The 28000-nt window shown below is 45.4% G+C and overlaps 1 protein-coding gene across 2 annotated transcripts in view; it reads right to left on the bottom strand.

Moving 5' to 3' along the window:
• The window catches only part of plxdc1 (plexin domain containing 1), a 126986-nt gene that overhangs the window by 15889 nt on the left and 83097 nt on the right, over nt 1-28000 (bottom strand). For both annotated transcript variants that reach the window (XM_041875602.1, XM_041875616.1), the window contains exons 5-6: nt 23217-23339; nt 22852-22970 (exon numbers count right to left, since the gene is read on the bottom strand). In XM_041875602.1, the coding sequence (XP_041731536.1) occupies nt 22852-22970; nt 23217-23339 (242 nt within the window). The remainder of the gene's footprint in view (nt 1-22851; nt 22971-23216; nt 23340-28000) is intronic.

The raw sequence follows: 28000 nt of genomic DNA, 5'->3' as shown, positions 1-28000 counted from the left end.
GACCTAAAAATGCTTAGTCATGGCTGGTTCCACCCCTCCCTGGCAGATCAGGGCATCATGAGCTACCTTGTTTTCTTGTGGCTATGTGTATCGGGTCATAGCGCACAAACAAGTGATAACATTAGTTCTGTTACTCCTCTCTGTCCAAGCCAGCCTCTGTTAAATCAATCAATGAATCAATCAAATTGATTTATAAAGCCCTTTTTACATCAGCAGATGTCACAAAGTGCTATACAGAAACCCAGCCTAAAACCCCAAACACAAGCAATGCAGATTTAGAAGCATGGTGGCTAGGAAAAACTCCCTAGAAAGGCAGAAACCTAGGAAGAAACCTAGAGAGGAACCAAGCTCTGAGGGGTGGTCAGTCCCCTTCTGGCTCTGGCGGGTGGAGATTACAACAGTACATGGCCATTAAGGCCAGATTTTTCTCCAAGATGTTCAAACGTTCATAGATGACCAGCAGGGTCAAATAATAACCACAGTGGTTGTAGAGGTTGCAACAGGTCAGTACATCAGGAGTAAATGTCACTTGGCTTTTCATAGCCGGGCATTTAGAGGTTGAAATAGCAGGTGCGGTAGAGAGAGAGAGTTGAAAACAGCAGGTCTGGGACAAGGTAGCACGTCCGGTGAACAAGTCAGGGTTCCATAGCTGCAGGCAGAGGAGTTGAAACTGGAGCAGCATCACGACCAGGTGGACTGGGGACAGCAAGGAGTCATCAGGCCAGGTAGTCCTGAGGCATGGTCCTAGGGCTCAGGTCCTCCGGGCGGGGAGGGAGCATACTTAAATTCACACAGGACACCGGATAAGACAGGAGAATATAACACCAGATATAACAGACTGACCCTAGTCTATGTGTTCACCTCATATCTCCACACAGCTGTGCCCTTGAAAGATAGTAAAAGACAGGATGGACTGAGACACTGTGGTCACTCTCAGAGGGTCTTTGTCTTGACCACGTGACTACAGTGGCTTGCGAAAGTATTCATTCATTGGGGGGTTTGTATCATTTGATTTACACAACATGCCTACCAATTTGAAGATGCAAAATAGTTTTTATTGTGAAACAAACAAGAAATAAGAAAAAAAAAACAGAAAACTTGAGCGTGAATAACTATTCACCCCCTCGAAGTCAACACTTTGTAGAGCCACCTTTTGCAGCAATTACAGCCGCCAGTCTCTTGGGGTATGTCTCTATAAGCTTGGCACAACTAGCCACTGGGATTTTTGGCCATTCTTCAAGGCAAAACTGCTCCAGCTCCTTCAAGTTGGATGGGTTCCGCTGGTGTACAGCAATCTTTAAGTCATACCACAGATTCTCAATTGGATTGAGGTCTGGGGTTTGACTACGCCATTCCAAGACATTTAAACGTTTCCCCTTAAACCACTCGAGTGTTGCTTTAGCAGTATGCTTAGAGTCATTGTCCTGCTGGAAGGTGAACCTCCATCCCAGTCTGAAATCTCTGGAAGACTGAAACAGGTTTCCCTCAAGAATTTCCCTGTATTTAGTGCCATCCATCATTCCATTTAGCTGCCACCACATGCTTCACTGTGGGGATGGTGTTCTCGGGGTGATGAGAGGTGTTGGGTTTGCGCCAGACATATTGTTTTCCTTGATGGCCAAAAGCTCAATTTTTGTCTCATCTGACCAGAATACCTTATTGTTTGGGAGTCTCCCACATGCCTTTTGGCGAACACCAAAAGTGTTTGCTTATTTTCTTCTTTAAGCAATTGCTTTTTTCTGGCCACTCTTCCGTAAAGCCCAGCTCTGTGGAGTGTATGGCTTAAAGTGGTCCTATGGACAGATACCCCAATCTCCGCTGTGGAGCTTTGCAGCTCCTTCAGGGTTATCTTTGGTCTCTTTGTTGTCTCTCTGATGAATGCCCTCCTTGCCTGGTCCGTGAGTTTTGGTGGGTGGCCCTCTCTTGGCAGGTTTGTTGTGGTGCCATATTCTTTCCATTTTTTAATAATGGATTTAATGGTGCTCCGTGGGATGTTCAAAGTTTCTGATATTTTTTTTATAACCCAACCCTGATCTGTACTTCTCCACAACTTTGTCCCTGACTTGTTTGGAGAGCTCCTTGGTCTTCATGGTGCCACTTGCTTGGTGGTGCCCCTTGCTTAGTGGTGTTGCAGACTCTGGGGCCTTTCAGAGCAGGTGTATATATACTGAGATCATGTGACAGATCATGTGACACTTAAATAAAGTCCACCTGTGTGCAATCTAACTAATTATGTGACTTCTGAGGGTAATTGGTTGCACCAGATCTTATTTAGGGGCTTCATAGCAAAGGGGGTGAACACATATGCACGCACCACTTTTCCGTTATTTATTGTTCCGAATTTGTTGAAACAAGTTATTTTTTTCATTTCACTTCACCAATTTGGACTATTTTGTGTATGTCCATTACTTGAAATCCAAATAAAAATCCATTTAAATTACACGTTGTAAAGCAACAAAATAGGAAAAACGACAAGGGGGATGAATACTTTTGCAAGGCACTGTAGGTCCAATACCCAGGGTTCGCCACTGGTCTGTAACAAGGCGCCAGGGTTCCAGTAAAAGCATAGTATCGACTGCTCCTACAGTCTTGTTTCAATACTGCGGTTTATCTGACGCCGGCCCAGAAATACAATTTCCATAGATGGCCACATAGAGAAAGATTAGAAAATTCAAAAAAAGACATCATGACCTTTGTGCACAAAACATCCATTGAATCATTCAAATAATTGTCGCTGCGGCCCATTTTCTTTGTCTATCATTCACAGCCGAAGATATGAAAATGTTATATTCATCCAATGTCTACCATGTTTTTGGATGACGTGATGACGTCGTCGCTGCTCCCTGTGCTAGTGCACATGTGAAGTTGGGCCATGTAAACCAGATGCAACCCGGATATAGACGGTCCATGAATCGGCGTATGCGAACATGAGTAGATTATGTTGAAAACAACTGTCGGTCATCTAGGATGCAGTCACCAGTTATGTTATACCTCAGTGGTCTGTACTACACATGTGATGGCAGAGTTAGCAAAACAAATGCCCACCCGATTGATACAAATCATCAGATATCACTCTGCCAGGTAGACCTACTTTGCAGTCAACATATAATTGGAAGGTTTTTTGGGAAAGCCTTTAGAAATTACTGTTTTGGCATGCTAACTGGCTACACAACACAAACGCTGGCATTCCCATGTTGTTACTTCTTCAGAACGTTGCAGGAAATACGAATCACTGATGCATTCCTTTAATGAATTATGAGAAACTAGTGCAATTTAAACACTTTTCTAGTATGTTCAATACATGTAATAAATGTTCTACTAAGTTCAATACATTTTTGAATATTGTTTAATTCCATTTTAATGTCTGGATTCCGCAATTCCATCCGCATTTTCCCATCGAAGATTTTATAGGGTCCTATATTGACCTTATCTTAGAAGTGTTTATGGGACATTGACATGGTTGTCTGAAGTGGGAAACTTCCCAATAAGGATTGTGTTCAATTGCTTTTGAAGTCGGAACAATTCTTCAACCAAAAAAGCTAGCTAACATTGCTAATAATGAAGTTGGCTTGCTTCCTTAACATTGACAATATGGTATAACTAGTTACATTATCCACATTTGTAATTGTCAAGAAAAGGATTTCTTGTCATCTTTTGGTTGAAAAGGTGAAAGGTTAGTGATGATATGCCACAACACAGCAACTCTGGTAACAATTTTAATTATGACTTAAAGGGTTGTTCAAGTAAAACTTCCCAGGCGGAACTCTGAACTTCCCATAACTCTGACAGTGCGTGAACGCCTCATTCCTGCAGGCTAACTATCATCTATTGAGTTGCCATGTCCCATCAATTGAATGCCCAAATCAACTTAAAGGTAGACTGAGCGATATGAAGTAGATCAGGGCTATTCAACTATAGTAAATTCTTACGGGCGCCAGATTTGAAAAAGGCTATTTACAGGGGACCAGACATTATACAGTATACATGGCATTACGCTTCCTAAGACTGTTGTAAAAAACAATGCACAAACACAATTATAATCTTATGAAGCAGCTTTATTCAAATGACATGTTGCTAAAAGTTGATTTTAAGTGCTTTAACAGTAATTCAGTGCATCAAGAATAATTCAGTACATCAAGAGTAATTCAGTGCATTAACTTTTTTAATAATGGAACACTGTACTTATATCACAGTTGACCTGCAACACATTCATTCATTTCTACTTTCCTGTCTATTGTACATACATAGCTTAATATTTTGTTGTGATTTCTTTACAATTTCATTATTTTCACTCTCTTCATTTATATAAAAAAATGTACACATAGGAAAGCTTTTAAACATGGCATCTCATTTAACCAGTATCACATTCTTTTAAACTTTAAATTTCCTTATAATTCTTTTTTTATAATACATTTTTTGTTGATTTTTTCTACATAGAAAATATTTTATGCATTGCATATCTCAGTTGAACAGCATTACATTCTGTTATATACAGTGGGGAGAACAAGTATTTGATACACTGCCAATTTTGCAGGTTTTCCTACTTACAAAGCATGTAGAGGTCTGTAACTTTTATCATAGGTACACTTCAACTGTGAGAGACGGAATCTAAAACAAAAATCCAGAAAATCACATTGTATGATTTTTAAGTAATTCATTAGCATTTTATTGCATGACATAAGTATTTGATACATCAGAAAAGCAGAACTTAATATTTGGTACAGAAACCTTTGTTTACAATTACAGAGATCATACGTTTCCTGTAGGTCTTGACCAGGTTTGCACACACTGCAGCAGGGATTTTGGCCCACTCCTCCATACAGACCTTCTCCAGATCCTTCAGGTTTCGGGGCTGTCGCTGGGCAATACAGACTTTCAGCTCCCTCCAAAGATTTTCTATTGGGTTCAGGTCTGGAGACTGGCTAGGCCACTCCAGGACCTTGAGATGCTTCTTGCTGTGTGTTTCGTGTCGTTGTCATGATAGAAGACCCAGCCACGACCCATCTTCAATGCTCTTACTGAGGGAAGGAGGTTGTTGGCCAAGATCTCGCGATACATGGCCCCATCCATCCTCCCCTCAATACGGTGCAGTCGTCCTGTCCCCTTTGCAGAAAAGCATCCCCAAAGAATGATGTTTCCACCTCCATGCTTCACGGTTGGGATGGTGTTCTTGGGGTTGTACTCATCCTTCTTCTTCTTCCAAACATGGAGAGTGGAGTATAGACCAAAAAGCTCTATTCTCATCAGACCACATTACCTTCTCCCATTCCTCCTCTGGATCATCCAGATGGTCATTGGCAAACTTCAGACGGGCCTGGACATGCGCTGGCTTGAGCAGAGGGACCTTGCGTGCGCTGCAGGATTTTAATCCATGACGGCGTAGTGTGTTACTAATGGTTTTCTTTGAGACTGTGGTCCCAGCTCTCTTCAGGTCATTGACCAGGTCCTGCTGTGTAGTTCTGGGCTGATCCCTCACCTTCCTCATGATCATTGATGCCCCACGAGGTGAGATCTTGCATGGAGCCCCAGACCGAGGGTGATTGACCATCATCTTGAACTTCTTCCATTTTCTAATAATTGCGCCAACAGTTGTTGCCTTCTCACCAAGCTGCTTGCCTATTGTCCTGTAGCCCATCCCAGCCTTGTGCAGGTCTACAATTTTTATCCCTGATGTGCTTACACAGCTCTCTGGTCTTGGCCATTGTGGAGAGGTTGGAGTCTGTTTGATTGAGTGTGTGGACAGGTGTCTTTTATACAGGTAACGAGTTCAAACAGGTGCAGTTAATACAGGTAATGAGTGGAGAACAGGAGAGCTTCTTAAATAAAAACTAACAGGTCTGTGAGAGCCGGAATTCTTACTGGTTGGTAGGTGATCAAATACTTATGTCATGCAATAAAATGCAAATGAATTACTTAAAAATCATACAACGTGATTTTCTGGATTTTTGTTTTAGATTCCGTCTCTCACAGTTGAAGTGTACCTATGATAAAAGTTACAGACCTCTACATGCTTTGTAAGTAGGAAAACCTGCAAAATTGGCAGTGTATCAAATACTTGTTCTCCCCACTGTATATAACAGAATGTAATGCTGTTCAACTGAGATATGCAATGCATAAAATATTTTCTATGTAGAAAAAATCAACAAAAAATGTATTATAAAAAAAGAATTATAAGGAAATTTAAAGTTTAAAAGAATGTGATACTGGTTAAATGAGATGCCATGTTTAAAAGCTTTCCTATGTGTACATTTTTTTATATAAATGAAGAGAGTGAAAATAATGAAATTGTAAAGAAATCACAACAAAATATTAAGCTATGTATGTACAATAGACAGGAAAGTAGAAATGAATGAATGTGTTGCAGGTCAACTGTGATATAAGTACAGTGTTCCATTATTTAAAAAAGTTAATGCACTGAATTACTCTTGATGTACTGAATTATTCTTGATGCACTGAATTACTGTTAAAGCACTTAAAATCAACTTTTAGCAACATGTCATTTGAATAAAGCTGCTTCATAAGATTATAATTGTGTTTGTGCATTGTTTTTTACAACAGTCTTAGGAAGCGTAATGCCATGTATACTGTATAATGTCTGGTCCCCCTGTAAATAGCCTTTTTCAAATCTGGCGCCCGTAAGAATTTACTATAGTTGAATAGCCCTGATCTACTTCATATCGCTCAGTCTACCTTTAAGTTGATTTGGGCATTCAATTGATGGGACATGGCAACTCAATAGATGATAGTTAGCCTGCAGGAATGAGGCGTTCACGCACTGTCAGAGTTATGGGAAGTTCAGAGTTCCGCCTGGGAAGTTTTACTTGAACAACCCTTTAAGTCATAATTAAAATTGTTACCAGAGTTGCTGTGTTGTGGCATATCATCACTAACCTTTCACCTTTTCAACCAAAAGATGACAAGAAATCCTTTTCTTGACAATTACAAATGTGGATAATGTAACTAGTTATACCATATTGTCAATGTTAAGGAAGCAAGCCAACTTCATTATTAGCAATGTTAGCTAGCTTTTTGGTTGAAGAATTGTTCCGACTTCAAAAGCAATTGAACACAATCCTTATTGGGAAGTTTCCCACTTCAGACAACCATGTCAATGTCCCATAAACACTTCTAAGATAAGGTCAATATAGGACCCTATAAAATCTTCGATGCGGAAAATGCGGATGGAATTGCGGAATCCAGACATTAAAATGGAATTAAACAATATTCAAAAATGTATTGAACTTAGTAGAACATTTATTACATGTATTGAACATACTAGAAAAGTGTTTAAATTGCACTAGTTTCTCATAATTCATTAAAGGAATGCATCAGTGATTCGTATTTCCTGCAACGTTCTGAAGAAGTAACAACATGGGAATGCCAGCGTTTGTGTTGTGTAGCCAGTTAGCATGCCAAAACAGTAATTTCTAAAGGCTTTCCCAAAAACCTTCCAATTATATGTTGACTGCAAAGTAGGTCTACCTGGCAGAGTGATATCTGATGATTTGTATCAATCGGGTGGGCATTTGTTTTGCTAACTCTGCCATCACATGTGTAGTACAGACCACTGAGGTATAACATAACTGGTGACTGCATCCTAGATGACCGACAGTTGTTTTCAACATAATCTACTCATGTTCGCATACGCCGATTCATGGACCGTCTATATCCGGGTTGCATCTGGTTTACATGGCCCAACTTCACATGTGCACTAGCACAGGGAGCAGCGACGACGTCATCACGTCATCCAAAAACATGGTAGACATTGGATGAATATAACATTTTCATATCTTCGGCTGTGAATGATAGACAAAGAAAATGGGCCGCAGCGACAATTATTTGAATGATTCAATGGATGTTTTGTGCACAAAGGTCATGATGTCTTTTTTTGAATTTTCTAATCTTTCTCTATGTGGCCATCTATGGAAATTGTATTTCTGGGCCGGCGTCAGATAAACCGCAGTATTGAAACAAGACTGTAGGAGCAGTCGATACTATGCTTTTACTGGAACCCTGGCGCCTTGTTACAGACCAGTGGCGAACCCTGGGTATTGGACCTACAGTGCCTTGCAAAAGTATTCATCCCCCTTGTCGTTTTTCCTATTTTGTTGCTTTACAACGTGTAATTTAAATGGATTTTTATTTGGATTTCAAGTAATGGACATACACAAAATAGTCCAAATTGGTGAAGTGAAATGAAAAAAATAACTTGTTTCAACAAATTCGAACAATAAATAACGGAAAAGTGGTGCGTGCATATGTGTTCACCCCCTTTGCTATGAAGCCCCTAAATAAGATCTGGTGCAACCAATTACCCTCAGAAGTCACATAATTAGTTAGATTGCACACAGGTGGACTTTATTTAAGTGTCACATGATCTGTCACATGATCTCAGTATATATACACCTGCTCTGAAAGGCCCCAGAGTCTGCAACACCACTAAGCAAGGGGCACCACCAAGCAAGTGGCACCATGAAGACCAAGGAGCTCTCCAAACAAGTCAGGGACAAAGTTGTGGAGAAGTACAGATCAGGGTTGGGTTATAAAAAAATATCAGAAACTTTGAACATCCCACGGAGCACCATTAAATCCATTATTAAAAATGGAAAGAATATGGCACCACAACAAACCTGCCAAGAGAGGGCCACCCACCAAAACTCACGGACCAGGCAAGGAGGGCATTCATCAGAGAGACAACAAAGAGACCAAAGATAACCCTGAAGGAGCTGCAAAGCTCCACAGCGGAGATTGGGGTATCTGTCCATAGGACCACTTTAAGCCATACACTCCACAGAGCTGGGCTTTACGGAAGAGTGGCCAGAAAAAAGCAATTGCTTAAAGAAGAAAATAAGCAAACACTTTTGGTGTTCGCCAAAAGGCATGTGGGAGACTCCCCAAACAATAAGGTATTCTGGTCAGATGAGACAAAAATTGAGCTTTTTGGCCATCAAGGAAAACAATATGTCTGGCGCAAACCCAACACCTCTCATCACCCCGAGAACACCATCCCCACAGTGAAGCATGTGGTGGCAGCTAAATGGAATGATGGATGGCACTAAATACAGGGAAATTCTTGAGGGAAACCTGTTTCAGTCTTCCAGAGATTTCAGACTGGGATGGAGGTTCACCTTCCAGCAGGACAATGACTCTAAGCATACTGCTAAAGCAACACTCGAGTGGTTTAAGGGGTATACAGGTAATGCAGGTAATGAGTGGAGAACAGGAGAGCTTCTTAAATAAAAACTAACAGGTCTGTGAGAGCCGGAATTCTTACTGGTTGGTAGGTGATCAAATACTTATGTCATGCAATAAAATGCAAATGAATTACTTAAAAATCATACAACGTGATTTTCTGGATTTTTGTTTTAGATTCCGTCTCTCACAGTTGAAGTGTACCTATGATAAAAGTTACAGACCTCTACATGCTATGTAAGTAGGAAAACCTGCAAAATCGGCAGTGTATCAAATACTTGTTCTCCCCACTGTATCTATTAATTTCATTCTTTCCTGTCTTACACTTTTTCTTTTCAACATATGAAACACACACAAGTGTTTCCCTTCTAATGGGACAAATTGCACTTTTTAGATTGGGAAGGAACAGAAATGTTTGGCACAGAGGACGTCAGGGCAACCCGCAGGCAGTGATGAAGATTCACCTTTGACAGGGAAGAACAAGTGTTTGTTTTTATGGCATTTAGGGCTGGTCCCGGCACGAACAAATCTTGGTCGACCAAGAGTCGTCTGTTCTTTCGACCAATCGATTGGTCAAAATCTTGAAACGTGTATTTTTCCATTTATAGACACATCCTATGTGTTTTAATCAAATCAGCTATATATGCACTGAGCTTGTCTGATGCTTTAAGCGAACTGTTTGATTAAATAATTAAGACACACAAATGACAAGAGGGAGTCTGACCGCAATTGATTTGATTGTGCCGAGCCTGGTTCAGACTTGCTGCACTGTGTTAGCACTGTGCTAGCACCTGTTGTCTCTCTCTCCTCCCTGCTGCAGTGACCACCACAGAACATCAAGTGTGTATCACGTTGTCCGTGTTGCTGAAGCTGCAACATAATTACAGCCATTTCTGACTGAAAAGTTATGTTACCGACATCCCTAATTTGTTAAGTAAAAACATTCCCTATTCCCTCAACCCTTGCTCTCTTTACGTGACCAATAGGGCCTGACCTATAGCATATCATAATCACATCAATAAATTGGTTATAACAAACTCTGAACCACGTAACACACGTGACAGCAAAATGGATGCAGAGGACGTGACAAATATACAGTGGGGAAAAAAAGTATTTAGTCAGCCACCAATTGTGCAAGTTCTCCCACTTAAAAAGATGAGAGAGGCCTGTAATTTTCATCATAGGTACACGTCAACTATGACAGACAAATTGAGAATGTTTTTCTCCAGAAAATCACATTGTAGGATTTTTTATGAATTTATTTGCAAATGATGGTGGAAAATAAGTATTTGGTCACCTACAAACAAGCAAGATTTCTGGCTCTCACAGACCTGTAACTTCTTCTTTAAGAGGCTCCTCTGTCCTCCACTCGTTACCTGTATTAATGACACCTGTTTGAACTTGTTATCAGTATAAAAGACACCTGTCCACAACCTCAAACAGTCACACTCCAAACTCCACTATGGCCAAGACCAAAGAGCTGTCAAAGGACACCAGAAACAAAATTGTAGACCTGCACCAGGCTGGGAAGACTGAATCTGCAATAGGTAAGCAGCTTGGTTTGAAGAAATCAACTGTGGGAGCAATTATTAGGAAATGGAAGACATACAAGACCACTGATAATCTCCCTCGATCTGGGGCTCCACGCAAGATCTCACCCCGTGGGGTCAAAATGATCACAAGAACGGTGAGCAAAAATCCCAGAACCACACGGGGGGACCTAGTGAATGACCTGCAGAGAGCTGGGACCAAAGTAACAAAGCCTACCATCAGTAACACACTACGCCGCCAGGGACTAAAATCCTGCAGTGCCAGATGTGTCCCCCTGCTTAAGCCAGTACATGTCCAGGCCCGTCTGAAGTTTGCTAGAGTGCATTTGGAGGATCCAGAAGAGGATTGGGAGAATGTCATATGGTCAGATGAAACCAAAATATAACTTTTTGGTAAAAACTCAACTCGTCGTGTTTGGAGGACAAAGAATGCTGAGTTGCATCCAAAGAACACCATACCTACTGTGAAGAATGGGGGCGGAAACATCATGCTTTGGGGCTGTTTTTCTGCAAAGGGACCAGGACGACTGATCCGTGTAAAGGAAAGAATGAATGGGGCCGTGTATCGTGAGATTTTGAGTGAAAACCTCCTTCCATCAGCAAGGGCATTGAAGATGAAACGTGGCTGGGTCTTTCAGCATGACAATGATCCCAAACACACCGCCCGGGCAACGAAGGAGTGGCTTCGTAAGAAGCATTTCAAGGTCCTGGAGTGGCCTAGCCAGTCTCCAGATCACAACCCCATAGAAAATCTTTGGAGGGAGTTGAAAGTCCGTGTTGCCCAGCGACAGCCCCAAAACATCACTGCTCTAGAGGAGATCTGCATGGAGGAATGGGCCAAAATACCAGCAACAGTGTGTGAAAACCTTGTGAAGACTTACAGAAAACGTTTGACCTGTGTCATTGCCAACAAAGGGTATATAACAAAGTATTGAGAAACTTTTGTTATTGACCAAATACTTATTTTCCACCATAATTTGCAAATAAATTCATAAAAAATCCTACAATGTGATTTTCTGGATTTTTTTTCCTCATTTTGTCTGTCATAGTTGACGTGTACCTATGATGAAAATTACAGGCCTCTCTCATCTTTTTAAGTGGGAGAACTTGCACAATTGGTGGCTGACTAAATACTTTTTTTCCCCACTGTACTTGAAACGGGGAAATGTTTACTCATGAGGTAAAGGGGATGTCAGATGTGTGGAATAAATTTGACTAGTTGTGGAAAATACTGGAGATCAAGAAAAAGAAGGTAAGGAGTAAGCGCTTCGTGCATATTATGTGTGCCAAACAGGTGCTGTTAGACTACAATATAATTTTTCTGACTGTTTGGAACAATGTAAAACAACACTAAATAAATTACAAGCGTACCAGAAAGTCTGTGTAATGTTTTTTTGTAAAGCCTTTATTACAGCAAAGACTAAGAACAGTCGCATTCATTTGTGAATGTAATTTCCGAAATGGAACGGTTTAGGCCTATTTATTGTTTACGCTAATTATTCAATGGTCGCTTTGTTATTTTATTTTAAAACTAAAATGCTTGAATCATGAATGACTCATTTGCTGTGCGATGACATGAATAAATTAATTATTGATTGAAACAGTAGCCTATATAAGTAATGAAATATAGGCCTTAGTAAGCTACATTATTAAGACTAAACATGATGCGCTCTTGGGCCTAAAGCTCGATGGTGGTTTTACAAGGCTGTTATACTAAACCTACTAATGATAATGACATTATAATGATGATCATAATAATAGTAATAATAACAATACAAGGAGATCAAGGAAAAAGGAGGGTTATTATTATTATTATTATTAATATAATTTTTCGGACGATTTGGAACCGTGTAAACAACACTAAATCAATTATAAATAATACCAGAGAGGCTGGCCTAAAAATAAAAAATAAAAGTGTAAAGCCTTTATTACAGCATAGCAAAGATTAAAAACAGCCAAATTTGTGAAATTGTTTATATGTTGTGTTGCATGAGGCTTGGTGCTCACGGAATCAGTGGGCTATTAAACAAACACTCAAACAGGCAACAGAAGCAGGATCTGTCTTATTTCTGTAGATCTACAGTACCAGTCAAAAGTTTGGACACACCTACTCATTCAAGGTTTTTCTTTATTTTTACTATTTTTTCATTGTAGAATAATAGTGAAGACATCACAACTATGAAATAACACATATGGAATCATGTAGTAACCAAAAAGGTGTTAAACAAATTAAAATATATTTTGTATTTGAGATTAATGCCTTAATGACAGCTTTGCATGTTTTTTTATTTATAAAGCCAGGCACATTTCAAATCAAATCAAATCACATTTTATTTGCCACATGCGCCGAATACAACAGGTGTAGACTTTACAGTGGAATGCTTACTTACAAGCCCTTAACCAATAATGCATTTTTTCTTTAAAAAAATCAAAAAAACATGTTAAGTAAAAAAAATAAAAGCAAATACCTAAAGAGTAGCAGTCAAATAAAATAACAGAAGCGAGGCTATATACAGGGGGGTATCGGTGCAGAGTCAATGTGCGGGGGCACTGGCTAGTTGAGGTAATTGAGGTAATATGTACATGTGGGTAGAGTTAAAGTGACTATGCATAACTAATAAACAGAGTAGCAGCAGCGTAAAAGAGGGGGATGGGCCATGATTAGCTGTTCAGGAGTCTTATGGCTTGGGGGTAGAATCTGTTGAGAAGCCTTTTGGAGCTAGACTTGGCACTCCGGTACCGCTTGCCGTGCGGTAGCAGAGAGAACAGTCTATGACTAGGGTGGCTGGAGTCTTTGACAATTTTGAGGGCCTTCCTCTGACACCGCCTGGTATAGAGGTCCTGGATGGCAGGAAGCTTGGTCCCAGTGATGTACTAGGCCGTACGCACTACCCTCTGTAGTGCCTTGCGGTCGGAGGCCGAGCAGTTGCCAAACCAGGCGGTGACGCAACCAGTCAGGATGCTCTCGATGGTGCAGCTGTATAACTTTTTGAGGATCTGAGGACCCATGCCAAATCTTTTCAATCTCCTGAGGGGGAATAGGCTTTGTCGTGCCCTCTTCACGACTGTCTTGGTGTGTTTGGACCATGATAGTTCGTTGGTGATGTGGACACCAAGGAACTTGAAGCTCTCAACCTGTTCCACTACAACCCCGTCGATGAGAATGGGGGCGTGCTCAGTCCTTTTTTCCCCCCTGTAGTCCACAATCATCTCCTTTGTCTTGATCACGTTGAGGGAGAGGTTGTTATCCTGGCACCACACGGACAGGTCTCTGACCTCCTCCCTATAGGCTGTCTCATCGTTGTCGGTGATCAGGCCTACCACTGTTGTGTCGTCGGCAAACTTAATAATGGTGTTGGAGTCGTGCCTGGCCATGCAATCATGGGTGAACAGTGAGTACAGGAGGGGACTGAGCACGCACCCCTGAGGGGCCCCCGTGTTGAGGATCAGCGTGGCAGATGTGTTGTTACCTACCCTTACCACCTGGGGGCGGCCCATCAGGAAGTCCAGGATCCAGTTGCAGAGGGAGGTGTTTAGTCCCAGGATCCTTAGCTTAGTGATGAGCTTTGAGGGCACTATGGTGTTGAACGCTGAGCTGTATTCAATGAATAGCATTCTCACGTTTAACAGTTAGGCTATTGATTATAGACCTAATTAAGTTGAGGTTTCCTCTCTCCTCACTTTTCTTAGACACTTAAGGCAAGGGCTGTTTTCTCGTCTCCTAACGCCGCTGCTGCCGCCGCCGCATCATTCTCAACAGCAATATGCTGGCTAACTTTGCTATTATGCACATAGCAACATGGTCTAGGAAAAGGCGCCAATTCAACAGTGCACTGATGTGTTTCAGAATCACACATTTGTTATAAAATGATATATGTTTTATTTGTGTTGCACCATTGTTGTTACATAATATAACCATATACAACTTCAGTAGCACGTCTTAGACTGATGCACTGTGCCATCCCCACGGCCTCCACAATGGATCAGTCCACTCAGACAGGCGTGAACAGACAGGTGTCTTGTACACATAATTATTTATATATTTATGTTACTGCTCGACTAAAGAAATCTTGGTCGACCAACAGCCTATCGACCAAATAATCGACCAGTCGACTAAATGGGGTCAGCCCTAATGGCATTCATGTGAGAGGAACTGGATTCACATGTGTATGTTGATCAACACATTGTTAAAAGAAAAAACGCCAATGCTCTTATGTTTGGGAATTGGTCAGCAATAATATGCTCAGTCCAAAACTTCACACAGCCCACAGACAGAAGCGCCTGCCTCAGATCAGCTGATGCTTGCATGTCTACGTGCACCGGCTGGAGGGGACCTTCATCGAGTGACGTCAGCACCTGTTTAGCTTTTGCGGAGAAGTCTCCCCCTGCATCAGTAGAGAACGGGTCCCTAACAAACTGCATCCATAAAAGGCCTTTTCTTTTTTCCAAGTATCCAAGCCACATGGAGAGAGGTTGCCATAGCCTTCTCCTGTGCAGAGCAAGATCGCACCATAGTGACCCAGCTCTGCTCGTAGGAGGCAGTTTTTTCTGCTTGTAGGAGCTGTACATCTGAACCAACTGGAAGGTTAGTGTCGAATTGTAAGTGTTTAGTTTTGAAGTATCTTCTCAGATAGTAGACTTTTACAACAGAAATGACCTTGTTGCAAAGCAGGCACATAGGCATCCCTCCTGCAATTTCTACGAACATGTACTTCTCAGTACACTCCCTTTTGATTTGCCGATTTTCATCTTCCACTTCTTGAGAGTTGAGAGCGACATTTTGCAAGTTTACATTCACTCTGTGCTAAACATTTGTAAAATTAGCTAGCTAGCTTGTAAAATAGCTTGGCTGAGGCGGCAGACTGGTGCAGTGGCACCGCCAGATGTTTACAGCTGCGATTGGCTGATGTTAGCAGCGCTGAACTGTAACTGGGAAGTTGGGTGATATTGATTGACAGCACTTAATGGGTGGAAGTACAGGAAAACAGATTCTCCTATTGAGCTCATTTTGGCACCAAATATCAGATTTTTGCTGGGATTTATTGTCAAAGGACCCTTCTAAATTGATAAACAGGCCGGATCTGTCCCGCATGCCCTCCAGTTGAATAGCCCTGACGTAGATGCACAAAGTAAACAGCATAGTGGGTCAATTTCCACAACAACTAAGAGCGTTGAAGGGGAAATGGAAACTTGTGTGCAACAGGGAGGGACAATTGTCATGAGCACTCTCTCTCCCTGGTAGCAACATTAATTGCATTCAATTATCTTCCACTCTGCTCACCTCCCTCTCTCTACTCAGCCTAACTAGCTCCACCTGCCCTGCTCTGCTCTTGTTACCTGGCCAGCTGCACTGCATTTCCCACTCACCATCCTCACCTTGCCTCACTCTGTTCTAATTACTCTGCCAGCTGAACTGCATTTCCCCACTACCTCTCCCAGTATATCAAGCCCTGTTTTTCAGCCAAGCGCTGTCAGATCGTCTTCAAACCCGGACCAGTAACCTGCCTGTCTGCGCTCTGACTCCTGTTTGTGATACCGATCCTTTCTTGACTGCCTCCTTGTTCTACTGCCCCGTCTATCCCAACCTGCCTTCTGGACCTCGACTACTCTCCGATCTTCAGCCCCTCCGGTAACTCGTTTCTGCCTTCTGTCTCTCACCACGATATTTGCCCAGCCCTGATCTGTACTTCTGCCTGCCATTCATATTGCTGTTGTGTGTGTGTGTTCCCCCAGGTCTCCGACCACCAGATGAGCGTGCCCAGACGTTTCACCACCCTCAGCCCGATACGCCGCTCCATCACTGGGGAACACACACACTAAGCACTTGGACTGGACACCCCCGGACATTTGGTGACCCCCGGAGCACAGGTACCCACAGGAGGACCCTGAAAGACCCCTGACACCCCTGGGACTCCTCTTCCCGCCTGTAACCTTGAATAAAGAACTCTGAATTTGAACTTGCGCTCTTGGGTCCTCTTCTGTTCGTGACAGAACGATCTGACCATCATGGACCCAGCGCACTCCCTGACCACGATGGAGGAAGAGCCAGAGAGGACTGCCCTACAGCGACTGGAACGCTCTGAGGGAGACATAAATCGGATGGCTGGCGACATCGCTTCCCTTCTCCAGCTATTCAACCAGCAGCAACAACAGTTCCAACTGCAGCAACAACAGCTAGCCCAAGCCCTGCAACTACTCTCAAGCCCGGCTACTCCACCTGCACCCCCTGGTCCTTTTGTTCCTGTACCACCGATACTCCTTCATCCCTCCGCTGGAGGTCCCAATGCTGCAGGCCCGGCAGTGCTGCCACCAGATCCCCACGCTCCTGAACCAAGGATTGGGAACCCGGAACGTTTTGATGGCAACCAGAAGCAAGTAAGACCATTCTTGAGCAGCTGCCGAATCCAGTTTGCACTACAGCCCAGGACTTTCTCAACAGAGGGAGCCAAGGTGGGGTATGTCATCACACATCTCACCGGTCGAGCTCGGTTGTGGGGAACGGCGGAATTCGACCGGCAAACCCCAGCCTGTGCCTCCTTCAGTGCCTTTGAGGAGGAGATGTTAAAGGTCTTTGACCTAGGCTCGCCAACAGCCGAAGCGTCACAAGCTCTGCTCACCATCCGTCAGGGCAATCGGACAGTGGCAGACTTCTCCATTGACTTTCGTACCCTGGCCAGTCAAAGCTCGTTTAACCCAGAGGCACTGGTGCAAGCCTTCCTCCATAGCCTGGCGGACTATATCAAGGACGAGCTTGTTTCCCATGACCCGCCCTCAACGCTTGATGCCGCCATTGACCTTGCCGTTCGCATTGACCGCCGTATACAGACCCGGAGGAGGGAGAAGGGCCGTCTCAGTCAACCTGCCATCCGTACTCGGGTCGATACCGCTTCTGTCCAGCCCCTGCCTGTCAAGTCCCATAGCCAACTCAATCAGCCTGAGCCCATGGAGATTGGCCGTGCCTCTCTGACTCCCGAGGAGCGGCGGCGCCGTCTAAGCTCCAACCTTTGCCTCTACTGTGGTGGCGAGAATCACCGTGTCGCTACTTGTCCGGCAAAAGCCGCAGCTCACCAGGTGTAGGGGAGATCCGGGTGAGCTCAACAAGCCTTCAGTCTCCCTCCATCCGAAAGACCCTGCTTCATCTCCGCCTTCAGCTTTCTGACAAGACTCATACATTGGCCGCCCTTGTGGATTCCGGAGCCGAAGCAAACATCATGGACCCTGAGCTTGCACAGCAACTGGGCGTGAACCATCATCAACTGACACAACCCATTCCTGCACGAGCCCTGGATGGGCATCATCTTGGCACTGTCACTCATATCTCCGCCCCTGTGACAATCCTGCTGTCAGGAAACCACCAGGAGTCCATCCAGTTTCACCTCCTACACTCACCTGGCCAACCACTCATTCTTGGATACCCGTGGCTCCGTCAGCACAACCCCCACATCGACTGGGAGACAGGAACAGTCCGTGAGTGGGGAAGGAGTTGTCACCAGACCTGTTTAAGGGGGCCACCCTGCCCGTTCACCGGGAGGGATCTAGCGCTACCTCCGACATATCCAATGTTCCGGCCTGTTACCACAGCCTGAAAGAGGTGTTCAACAAATCCAAGGCGACATCTCTACCCCCACACAGACCCTATGACTGCGCGATTGATCTCCCTGCCTGGCACAGCACCTCCCAAGGGTCGTCTGTATTCACTGTCAGCCCCGGAAAGAAAGGCCATGGAGGACTACATTAATGACTCTCTTGCCTCCGGGATAATTAGACCGTCGTCTTCCCCCGCAGGAGCGGGATTCTTCTTTGTCGGCAAGAAGGACGGTTCTCTTCGTCCATGCATAGATTACCGGGGTCTGAACGACATCACGGTTAAGAATCGCTACCCACTGCCCTTACTTTCGTCTGCCTTCGAACTGCTGCAGGGAGCCACTGTATTCACTAAGCTGGACCTTCGCAATGCCTACCATCTGGTGCGGATGAGGGAGGGAGACGAATGGAAGACAGCGTTCAACACACCAACCGGCCACTATGAATATCTCGTCATGCCCTTCGGCCTCACCAATGCCCCAGCAGTTTTTCAAGCCCTAGTGAATGATATCCTCAGGGACATGCTAAATACGTTCGTATTTGTGTACCTTGACGATATTTTAATATTCTCAAAGACTCTGTCAGAACACACGCACCACGTCCGGTTGGTCCTGCGCCGCCTGCTGGAGAACTCTCTTTTCGTGAAGGCAGAGAAGTGCGAGTTCCATGCCAAGACCGTTTCATTCCTGGGGTATGTGGTGACCGAGGGCAGCATTCAGATGGATCTCACGAAGGTGTCGGCTGTCACTTCCTGGCCAGTTCCTGAGTCTCGGAAGAAGTTGCAACAGTTCCTGGGCTTTGCCAACTTTTATAGGAGATTCATCAGAAACTATAGCACAGTGGCTGCACCCCTCACGGCGCTAACCAGCACTAAACAACCGTACCAATGGACATCAGCTGCTGATAAGGCCTTCAATATCCTCAAGACATGTTTCACTTCTGCTCCCATCCTCCAGATGCCAGATGCAGCAAGGCAGTTTGTGGTGGAGGTAGATGCTTCGGACGTGGGAGTGGGTGCAGTGCTTTCTCAAAGAGCAGCTGAGGATGGCAAGATGCACCCCTGTGCCTTCTACTCCCGTCGGCCAACCCCTGCCGAATGCAACTACGACATTGGGAACCGCGAGCTGTTGGCTGTCAAGCTCGCCCTTGAAGAATGGCGGCACTGGTTAGAGGGGTCAAAGGAACCATTCGTAGTGTGGACAGACCACAAGAACCTGGAGTATATCCAAACAGCCAGGAGGCTGAACTCCCGTCAACAGCGGTGGTCTCTGTTCTTTACGCGCTTCAATTTCACGCTCTCCTACCGCCCGGGATCTCGCAACATCAAACCTGATGCTCTTTCCCGGATGTTTCAGAAGGACGAGACCACCGCCATGACAGCTCCCATTCTTCCCAGCCACTTGGTCGTAGCGGCCCTCACCTGGGAGATCGAGAAGCAGGTCATGGAGGCTCTTCGGGACCAGCCAGGTCCAAGCACCAGCGCCCCCAACCGTCTGTTTGTTCCAGCAAATCTCAGGTCACCTGTGATTCAGTGGGGGCACGAATCCCGTCTGGCCTGTCATCCCGGCATCACTCGCACCCTTCATCTGGTCCGCCAGCGGTTCTGGTGGCGGGGATGAGACGGGATGTCCGAGAATTCATCCGAGCTTGTCCCACTTGTAACCGAAACAAGACTCCCAACCAGCCTCCTGCTGGGTTGCTGCAACCCCTACTCATACCCAAGAGGCCCTGGTCCCACGTTTCACTGGACTTTGTTACGGGCCTGCCGCCCTCTGACGGACACACAGTCATCCTTACCATTGTTGACCGCTTTAGTAAGATGACCCACTTCGTGCCCCTTCCCAAACTACCCTCTGCTAAAGAGACCTCCCAGGTGGTCCTGGAACATGTGTTTCGTATCCATGGCCTACCCCAGGATATAGTGTCAGACCGGGGCCCGCAATTCTCAGCAACCTTTTGGAAGGAGTTCTGTCATCTCCTTGGGGCCACCGCCAGCCTATCGTCTGGATTCCACCCGCAGTCAAACGGCCAGACTGAACGCATGAACCAGGAGCTGGAGAAGGCACTGAGGTGTGTGGCTTCCCAAAATCCCCGGGCCTGGGCTCAACACCTGCTCTGGGTGGAATATGCCCATAATTCACTCACCAGTTCCTCCACCGGGCTCTCCCCCTTTCAGTGTGTCTACGGGTATCAACCTCCACTGTTTGCCAGCCAGGAGGCGGATGCCACCTGTCCGTCTGCTCTTGCGTATGCCCGCCGCTGCCGCCGCACTCTGGGCCCAGGCTCGCACTGTGCTCCTGGAAGTCTGGAACCAGCTACGCCGTCGGTGCCAACCGACGGAGGACCCCAGCACCTACTTACCGGGTTGGTCAGAAGGTCTGGCTGTCTGCCCGGATCTGCCGCTGCGGGTTGTATCACGAAAGCTGGCCCCTCGCTTCATTGGTCCTTTTCCTGTGCAGAAAGTCATCAGTCCAACGGCGGTCCGACTTCAGTTGCCCGCTTCCATGCGGGTCCACCCCACCTTCCACGTCTCCAAGGTCAAGCCGGTCCATGAAAGTCCCCTGGTCCCTGCAGCTCCGGCGCCACCTCCTCCGCGCCTCGTAGATGGCGGTCCTGTCTTCACCGTCCGGCGGCTGCTCCGCTCTAGGCGAAGGGGTAGGGGTCTCCAGTACCTCGTTGATTGGGAGGGATATGGTCCAGAGGAGAGGACCTGGATCCCGGCCAGGAGGATAGTGGACCGGACCCCTTATCACTGACTTCCACCGACTACATCCTGATCAGCCTGCAATCCGTAGGGGCCGTCCAAGAGGGGTTCCTAGCCGTCCGGCCCGCCCTGCTCCTGTCTCAGTGCCTGTCCTGTCTCCCGACCGTGACCCTCCAGCTCCTTCTGAGGATGAGGAGATTCACTCGGACCGCTCGGAGGAGTTCTGACCCGCCGCCTGCTCCCCTCCACCCTCCCGGCATGATGTTGTTCTTGGGACTTCTGGGGCCGTCCCTTGGAGGGGGGTCCTGTCATGAGCACTCTCTCTCCCTGGTAGCAACATTAATTGCATTCAATTATCTTCCACTCTGCTCACCTCCCTCTCTCTACTCAGCCTAACTAGCTCCACCTGCCCTGCTCTGCTCTTGTTACCTGGCCAGCTGCACTGCATTTCCCACTCACCATCCTCACCTTGCCTCACTCTGTTCTAATTACTCTGCCAGCTGAACTGCATTTCCCCACTACCTCTCCCAGTATATCAAGCCCTGTTTTTCAGCCAAGCGCTGTCAGATCGTCTTCAAACCCGGACCAGTAACCTGCCTGTCTGCGCTCTGACTCCCTGTTTGTGATACCGATCCTTTCTTGACTGCCTCCTTGTTCTACTGCCCCGTCTATCCCAACCTGCCTTCTGGACCTCGACTACTCTCCGATCTTCAGCCCCTCCGGTAACTCGTTTCTGCCTTCTGTCTCTCACCACGATATTTGCCCAGCCCTGATCTGTACTTCTGCCTGCCATTCATATTGCTGTTGTGTGTGTGTGTTCCCCCAGGTCTCCGACCACCAGATGAGCGTGCCCAGACGTTTCCACCACCCTCAGCCCGATACGCCGCTCCATCACTGGGGAACACACACACTAAGCACTTGGACTGGACACCCCCGGACATTTGGTGACCCCCGGAGCACAGGTACCCACAGGAGGACCCTGAAAGACCCCTGACACCCCTGGGACTCCTCTTCCCGCCTGTAACCTTGAATAAAGAACTCTGAATTTGAACTTGCGCTCTTGGGTCCTCTTCTGTTCGTGACAACAATTGTTTGAAACATTTCTAGCTTGGGTAGCAGGGTTTACGTGTTATGCTTGACCCACTCAGTTTTCCCCAACAAAACACCAGAAAATTGCCAACAAGACTGGAACCAGCTCACCTGCTTTTACACTATGATTTAACTATTAGATGTTCAATGTTTCTTTTGAAAAAAGTTTCACCATATTAAACCGAGAGTTCAGTTCACGTAACAGGGTTGACCTTAAAATGAGAGACAGGTTTTTTTTCTCCCTTAAAACGAATCACTAATAACATGAAATAAATAAGAATCTTTAGAAATGACTTTGTCAAAGCAACAAAATAACTAAGGCTTTACAATGATTGTGAAAACCTGGAGAAAAAATAAAAATATTTTAAGAAGTCATAGAGAGTACACAGAGGGACATGTTAAAATGCTGAATTTTGGTACTTTTGGAAGTTTATTCACATAAAAAAAGTTGTATTTATCGAATTGTCCATGTGGTTACAATTTCTACTTAAAATATCAAAGGGATGCAAAAGGACTCATTTCAGGGAAGACACTTTTACTGTTCGCGATCCACAAATTATTATTCACTGCGATTGAACCGAACCCCAAATAATGTAATGGCGAAGCTAATCATTTGATTCGTCAAAATCTGAAATATGACGTAGGTCATCCATTTAACAGTTTAAAAAAATTGTATGACATAAGATCAAAAATATGACACTATATTATAGTATATTGTATTGGAAAACTCACATCTCTGTAGTTGAACACGATTGTTCCATTGTTATGGAGAACAGCCTGGAAGGTGAAGGTTCCCTCTGCCTCGCGCCCCTGAAGCCGCACCTTGTCCCATTGCACCACAAACACCTCACCTAGCAGAGAGCAAGGATCAACATTAAAGGTCACTTAAGGGCTCCCAAAAGACACCCACACAAATACATCAGATGAAACGATGATGAAGACAATCTAGCTGTTTAAATAAATGTTTACACTGGAGCAACTAAAATGTACTGCTTTTCTTTTCTTAACCCCACACATACACTGCCGCTCCCACACCCACAAGCACACACAAGCACACACACACAAATATAGACATACGCACATACCAACACACTCACCATTGTCCATGTACCGCACTGTTGAGTTTTTTGAAAAACTGGGGTCAAAGTTGGCCATGAGGGGGGCGATGTACTGTGTGGCCGTCAGCATGCGATGAGTGATCTCCCCCGTGAAGATGAACCCTTCGAAAGGTCAAAAGTTCAAACATCAGAGGGACTGGGAGAAACAGGCCTGCACAAAAGTCTATTAACTTTCTACATTGTTATGTCTGGCACCCCAACAAGATGATAAATAAAACAGGAAAACAGGACCCAAAAGTTCAAAGTTCAAACGTCAAGAGACTGGGAGAAGCACGCCTGCACCAAAGTCTTTCATCATTCTACATTGTTATGTCTGGCACCCCAACGAGATGATAAACAAAACAACAGGACCCTGGGAAGTGATATATGGCCATTTCCTTGTACCACAGAAACCCAGCCATTCTTCACTTTGAAGGGCAGGCAAGGAGTTGGAAACTGTATTGGGACTTGATTGTTCAGAGGAGAGTTTTGAAAGGACACTTTGGGGACTTTACAGGCTCAGTGCAGTCACAAATGTGATTTTCCTGTGTTTTATATACATTTCCTTCAGTAAGTATTCACATCCCTTGACTTTTCAAAATGTTGTTGTGTTACAGCCTGAATTTAAACTGTGTCACGTACGTTAAGAGACGGGTCGGACCAAGGTGCAGCGTGAAAGGCGTACATGTTTATTAAACTAATAAACACACGACACAGTAACCAAAATAACAAACTTAACCGTGACGGTCCAAAGGGCTAACACACAAGCCTAAACAGGAACACAACAAGATCCCACCACACAGGCAGGAAAACTGGCTGCCTAAGTATGATCCCCAATCAGAGACAACGAGCGACAGCTGCCTCTGATTGGGAACCACACCCGGCCAAACATAGAAATACAAACATAGAATCTAAACTCACATGATATTCACACCCTGACCAAACTAACTAGAGTTCTATCGGTCAGGGCGTGACAAACTGATTAAATTGAGATGTTGTGTCACTGGCCTACACACAATACCCCATACTGTCAAAGTGGAATTATGTTTTTCGAAAATGTACACCTTAATTAAAAATGAAAAGCTGAAATGTCTTGAGTCAATAAGTATTCAACCCCTAAATAAGTTCAGGAGTAAAAAGTTGCCTAACAAGTCACATAATAAGTTGCATGGATTCACTCTGTGTGCAATAATAGTGTTTAAAAAGCTTTTTTAATGGCTATCTCATCTCTGTACCCCACATAAACAGTTATCTGTAAGGTCCCTCAGTCGAGCAGTGAATTTCAAACAGATTCAACCACAAAGACCAGGGAGGTTTTCCAATGCCTCACAAAGAAGGGCACCTATTGGTAGATGGGTAAAAAAAAGTAGACATTGAATATCCCTTTGAGCATGGTGAAGTTATTAATTACACTTTGAATGGTGTATCAATGAACCCAGTCACTACAAAGATACAGGTGTCCTTCCTAACTCAGTTGCCAGAGAGGAAGGAAACCGCTCAGGGATTTCACCAGGAGGCCAATGAGTATGATAGGAGAAAAGTGAGTATGAATCAACAACATTGTTACTCCACAATACTAACCTAAATGACAGAGTGAAAAGACAGAAGGTTGTACAGAATAAAAATATTCCAAAACATGCATCCTGTTTGCAATAAGGCACTAAAGTAAAACTGCAGAAAATGTGGTAAAAAAAGGAACTTCATGTCCTGGATGCAAAGCGTTATGTTTGGGGCAAATCCAACACCACACATCACTGAGTACCACTCTTTATATTTTGGTGGTGGCTGCATCATGTTGTGGGTATGCTTGTCATCAGCAAGGACTAGGGAGTTTTTTAGGTTAAAAAGAAACGGAATAGATCTAAGCACAGGTAAAATCCTAAAGGAAAGCCTGGTTCAGTCTGCTTTCCAACAGACACTGGGTGTCACGCTCTGGTTCCGGGACTTGGTATTTTAGCCAGAGTGTGTTAAGTATTGTTGTGTTTGGGTTGGTTGGGTGGTTATTGGTTGTTTCTGTGTTTGGTTGAGTGACTCCCAATCAGTGGTAACGAGTGTCAGCTGTCGGCTCGTTATCTCTGATTGGGAGCCATATTTAAACTGTCATTGTTCACTTTGGGGTTGTGGGTTTTTGTTCTATGTTCAGTCGGTGTAACTGAGGACGTCACGGATCGTGTTTTGTCGTGTGTTTCTACATTAAAATCATCATGTTCACTCCCAACGCTGCGCTTTGGTCGTACTTCATTGGCGCCCGTGACAGAAAAACCCACCACAACGAGACCAAGCAGCAGTTGGATAACGAGTGGTGGAGCCAGAAGAGCGAAGGTTGGGAGAGGACTATGGAGGCCTGGTCCACCGAGAGGAGAGACCCCCAGAAATTTTTTAGGGGGGCTCACGACGTCGGGGCAGAAGGTGTACGGCCCGGAGGAGTGCAAGAGGTTGGCAGATATGGCCGCCAGTTTAAGGGGGCCACTGGTTACGAAGGGGATGGAAAGTGTGGAGGCACGGCGAGAGGTACTGGGGGTGTTTCCAGTCCGGTCCGGCCCGTTCCTGATCCCCCGTGTAGGGCCAGGGGTGTGTGTCCCCAGTGCGGTTCTGTCTGTTCCTGTTCCTCGCATTGAACCTACGGTGCGTTTCGCCATCCCAGCCCGGCCTGTCCCTGCTCAACGCACCAAGCCTACGGGGTGCGTCGCCAGCCCAGCTCGGCCTGTTCCTGCGCCCCGCACCGAGTCTGTGGTGCGTTTCGCCAGCCCAGCCCGGCCTGTTCCTGCGCCCCGCGCCAGGCCTCGCGGGGTGCGTCGCCAGCCCAGCCCGGCCTGTCTCTGCTCTACGCACCAAGACTACGGTGTGCGTCGTCGGCCCAACTCGGACTATTCCTGCTACTCGCACCAAGCCAGGGAAGCGAGTCGTCAACCTGAGGAGGTCCGTTCGGCCCACGTACCAAGCCGAGGGTGCGTATCGTCGGCCAGGTCCGGTCCATCCCTGTCTCACGCGCCAAGTTAGGGGGTGCGCGTCATCAGTGTGGATCCAGCCAGCTGGGTTGGATTGGACCGGGGCCATTACGGGGGAGTTATGTAGGGTGGTGGTCAAGCCCGAGCCGGAGCCGCCTCCGAGGAGCAACACCCACCCAGCCCTCCCCCTATTTGGGGTTTTGAGGCGCGGTCGCAGTCCGCGCCTTTAGGGGGTACTGTCACGCTCTGGTTCCGGGACTTGGTATTTTAGCCAGAGTGTGTTAAGTATTGTTGTGTTTGGGTTGGTTGGGTGGTTATTGGTTGTTTCTGTGTTTGGTTGAGTGACTCCCAATCAGTGGTAACGAGTGTCAGCTGTCGGCTCGTTATCTCTGATTGGGAGCCATATTTAAACTGTCATTGTTCACTTTGGGGTTGTGGGTTTTTGTTCTATGTTCAGTCGGTGTAACTGAGGACGTCACGGATCGTGTTTTGTCGTGTGTTTCTACATTAAAATCATCATGTTCACTCCCAACGCTGCGCTTTGGTCGTACTTCATTGGCGCCCGTGACACTGGGAGACAAATTCACCTTTCAGCAGGACAATAGCCTAAAACACAAGGCCAAATATACATTGGAGTTGCTTACTAAGACAACATTGAATGTTCCTGAGTGGCCTAATTACAGTTTTGACTTAAATCAGCTTGAAAATCTAAGGGAAGACTTGAAAATGGTTGTGTAGCAATGATCAACAACCAACTTGACTGAGCATAAATAATTTTTAAAAGAATAATGTTCAAATATTGTACAATCCAGGTGTGAAAAGCTCTTAGAGACTTACCTAGAAAGACTCATAGCTGTAATCGCTGCCAAAGGTGATTCTAACATATATTGACTCAGGGGGTTGAATACTTATGTAATCAAGATATATTAGAGTTTTATTTTTCTTATATTCTTTTGACAAATGTTAGAATTTTTCTTCCACTTTGACGTTACAGAGTATAGTGTGTAAATCGTTTAAAAACAACAACAATTAAATCCATTTTAATTCCACCTTGTAACACAACTGTCACGCCCTGGCTCTGGGGACTCTTATATGTTGAGCCAGGGTGTTAGTTTATATGTGTAGTGTCTATGTTTTGTTTTCTATGTGTTCTTTTCTAGATCATGTGTTTCTGTGTTGGCCGGGGTGGTTCCCAATCGGAGGCAGCTGTGTCTTGTTGTCTCTGATTGGGAACCATACTTAGGCAGCCTGTTGTGCACTTGTCTTTTGTGGGATCTTGTTCTGTGTAGTTTTGTGTTTATGACCGAGGACTTCACGTTTCGTTTTGTTGTTTTGTTATTGTTATAGTACTCAATAAAAGATGTACGCATTTCACGCTGCGCCTTGGTCCACTCATTATAACGATTGTGACAGAAGATCCCACCATACAAGGACCAAGCAGCGTGTGCAGGAGCAAACGCCGGGTAAGGAGCTGGAGAGGTTGGCGATGGCCCAGGTGGGCCAATGGTGGTCCTGGGAGGACATGTTCGCGGGCAAAGGACCATGGGCTAAAGTTAAAGCCCTGGCGAGAGAGGAGGTACGGCGCCAACAGTGTCGTCGTCGGACAGGCGAGAGGCAACCCCAATACATTTTTTTGGGGGGGCACACGGCATGGACGACGGGGCTGCTGGAGGCAGCTACAGGGCGAGATTGTGGACTAGGAGAGAAGGCCACCAGGTTACGGGGGCCATTGGTCATTAGAGGGAAGGAGAGTGTAGAGGCACGGCGAGAGGTATTGGGGTGTGTTACCAGTCCGGTCCGGCCCGTTCCTGATCCCCGCACAAGGCCAGTGGTGTG

This window comes from Coregonus clupeaformis, chromosome 1 (assembly GCF_020615455.1).
Source record: "Coregonus clupeaformis isolate EN_2021a chromosome 1, ASM2061545v1, whole genome shotgun sequence".
NCBI lineage: Eukaryota > Metazoa > Chordata > Actinopteri > Salmoniformes > Salmonidae > Coregonus > Coregonus clupeaformis.
The sequence above is the reverse complement of the archived record's forward strand: the minus strand, read 5'-3'. Positions and strand labels throughout refer to the sequence as shown.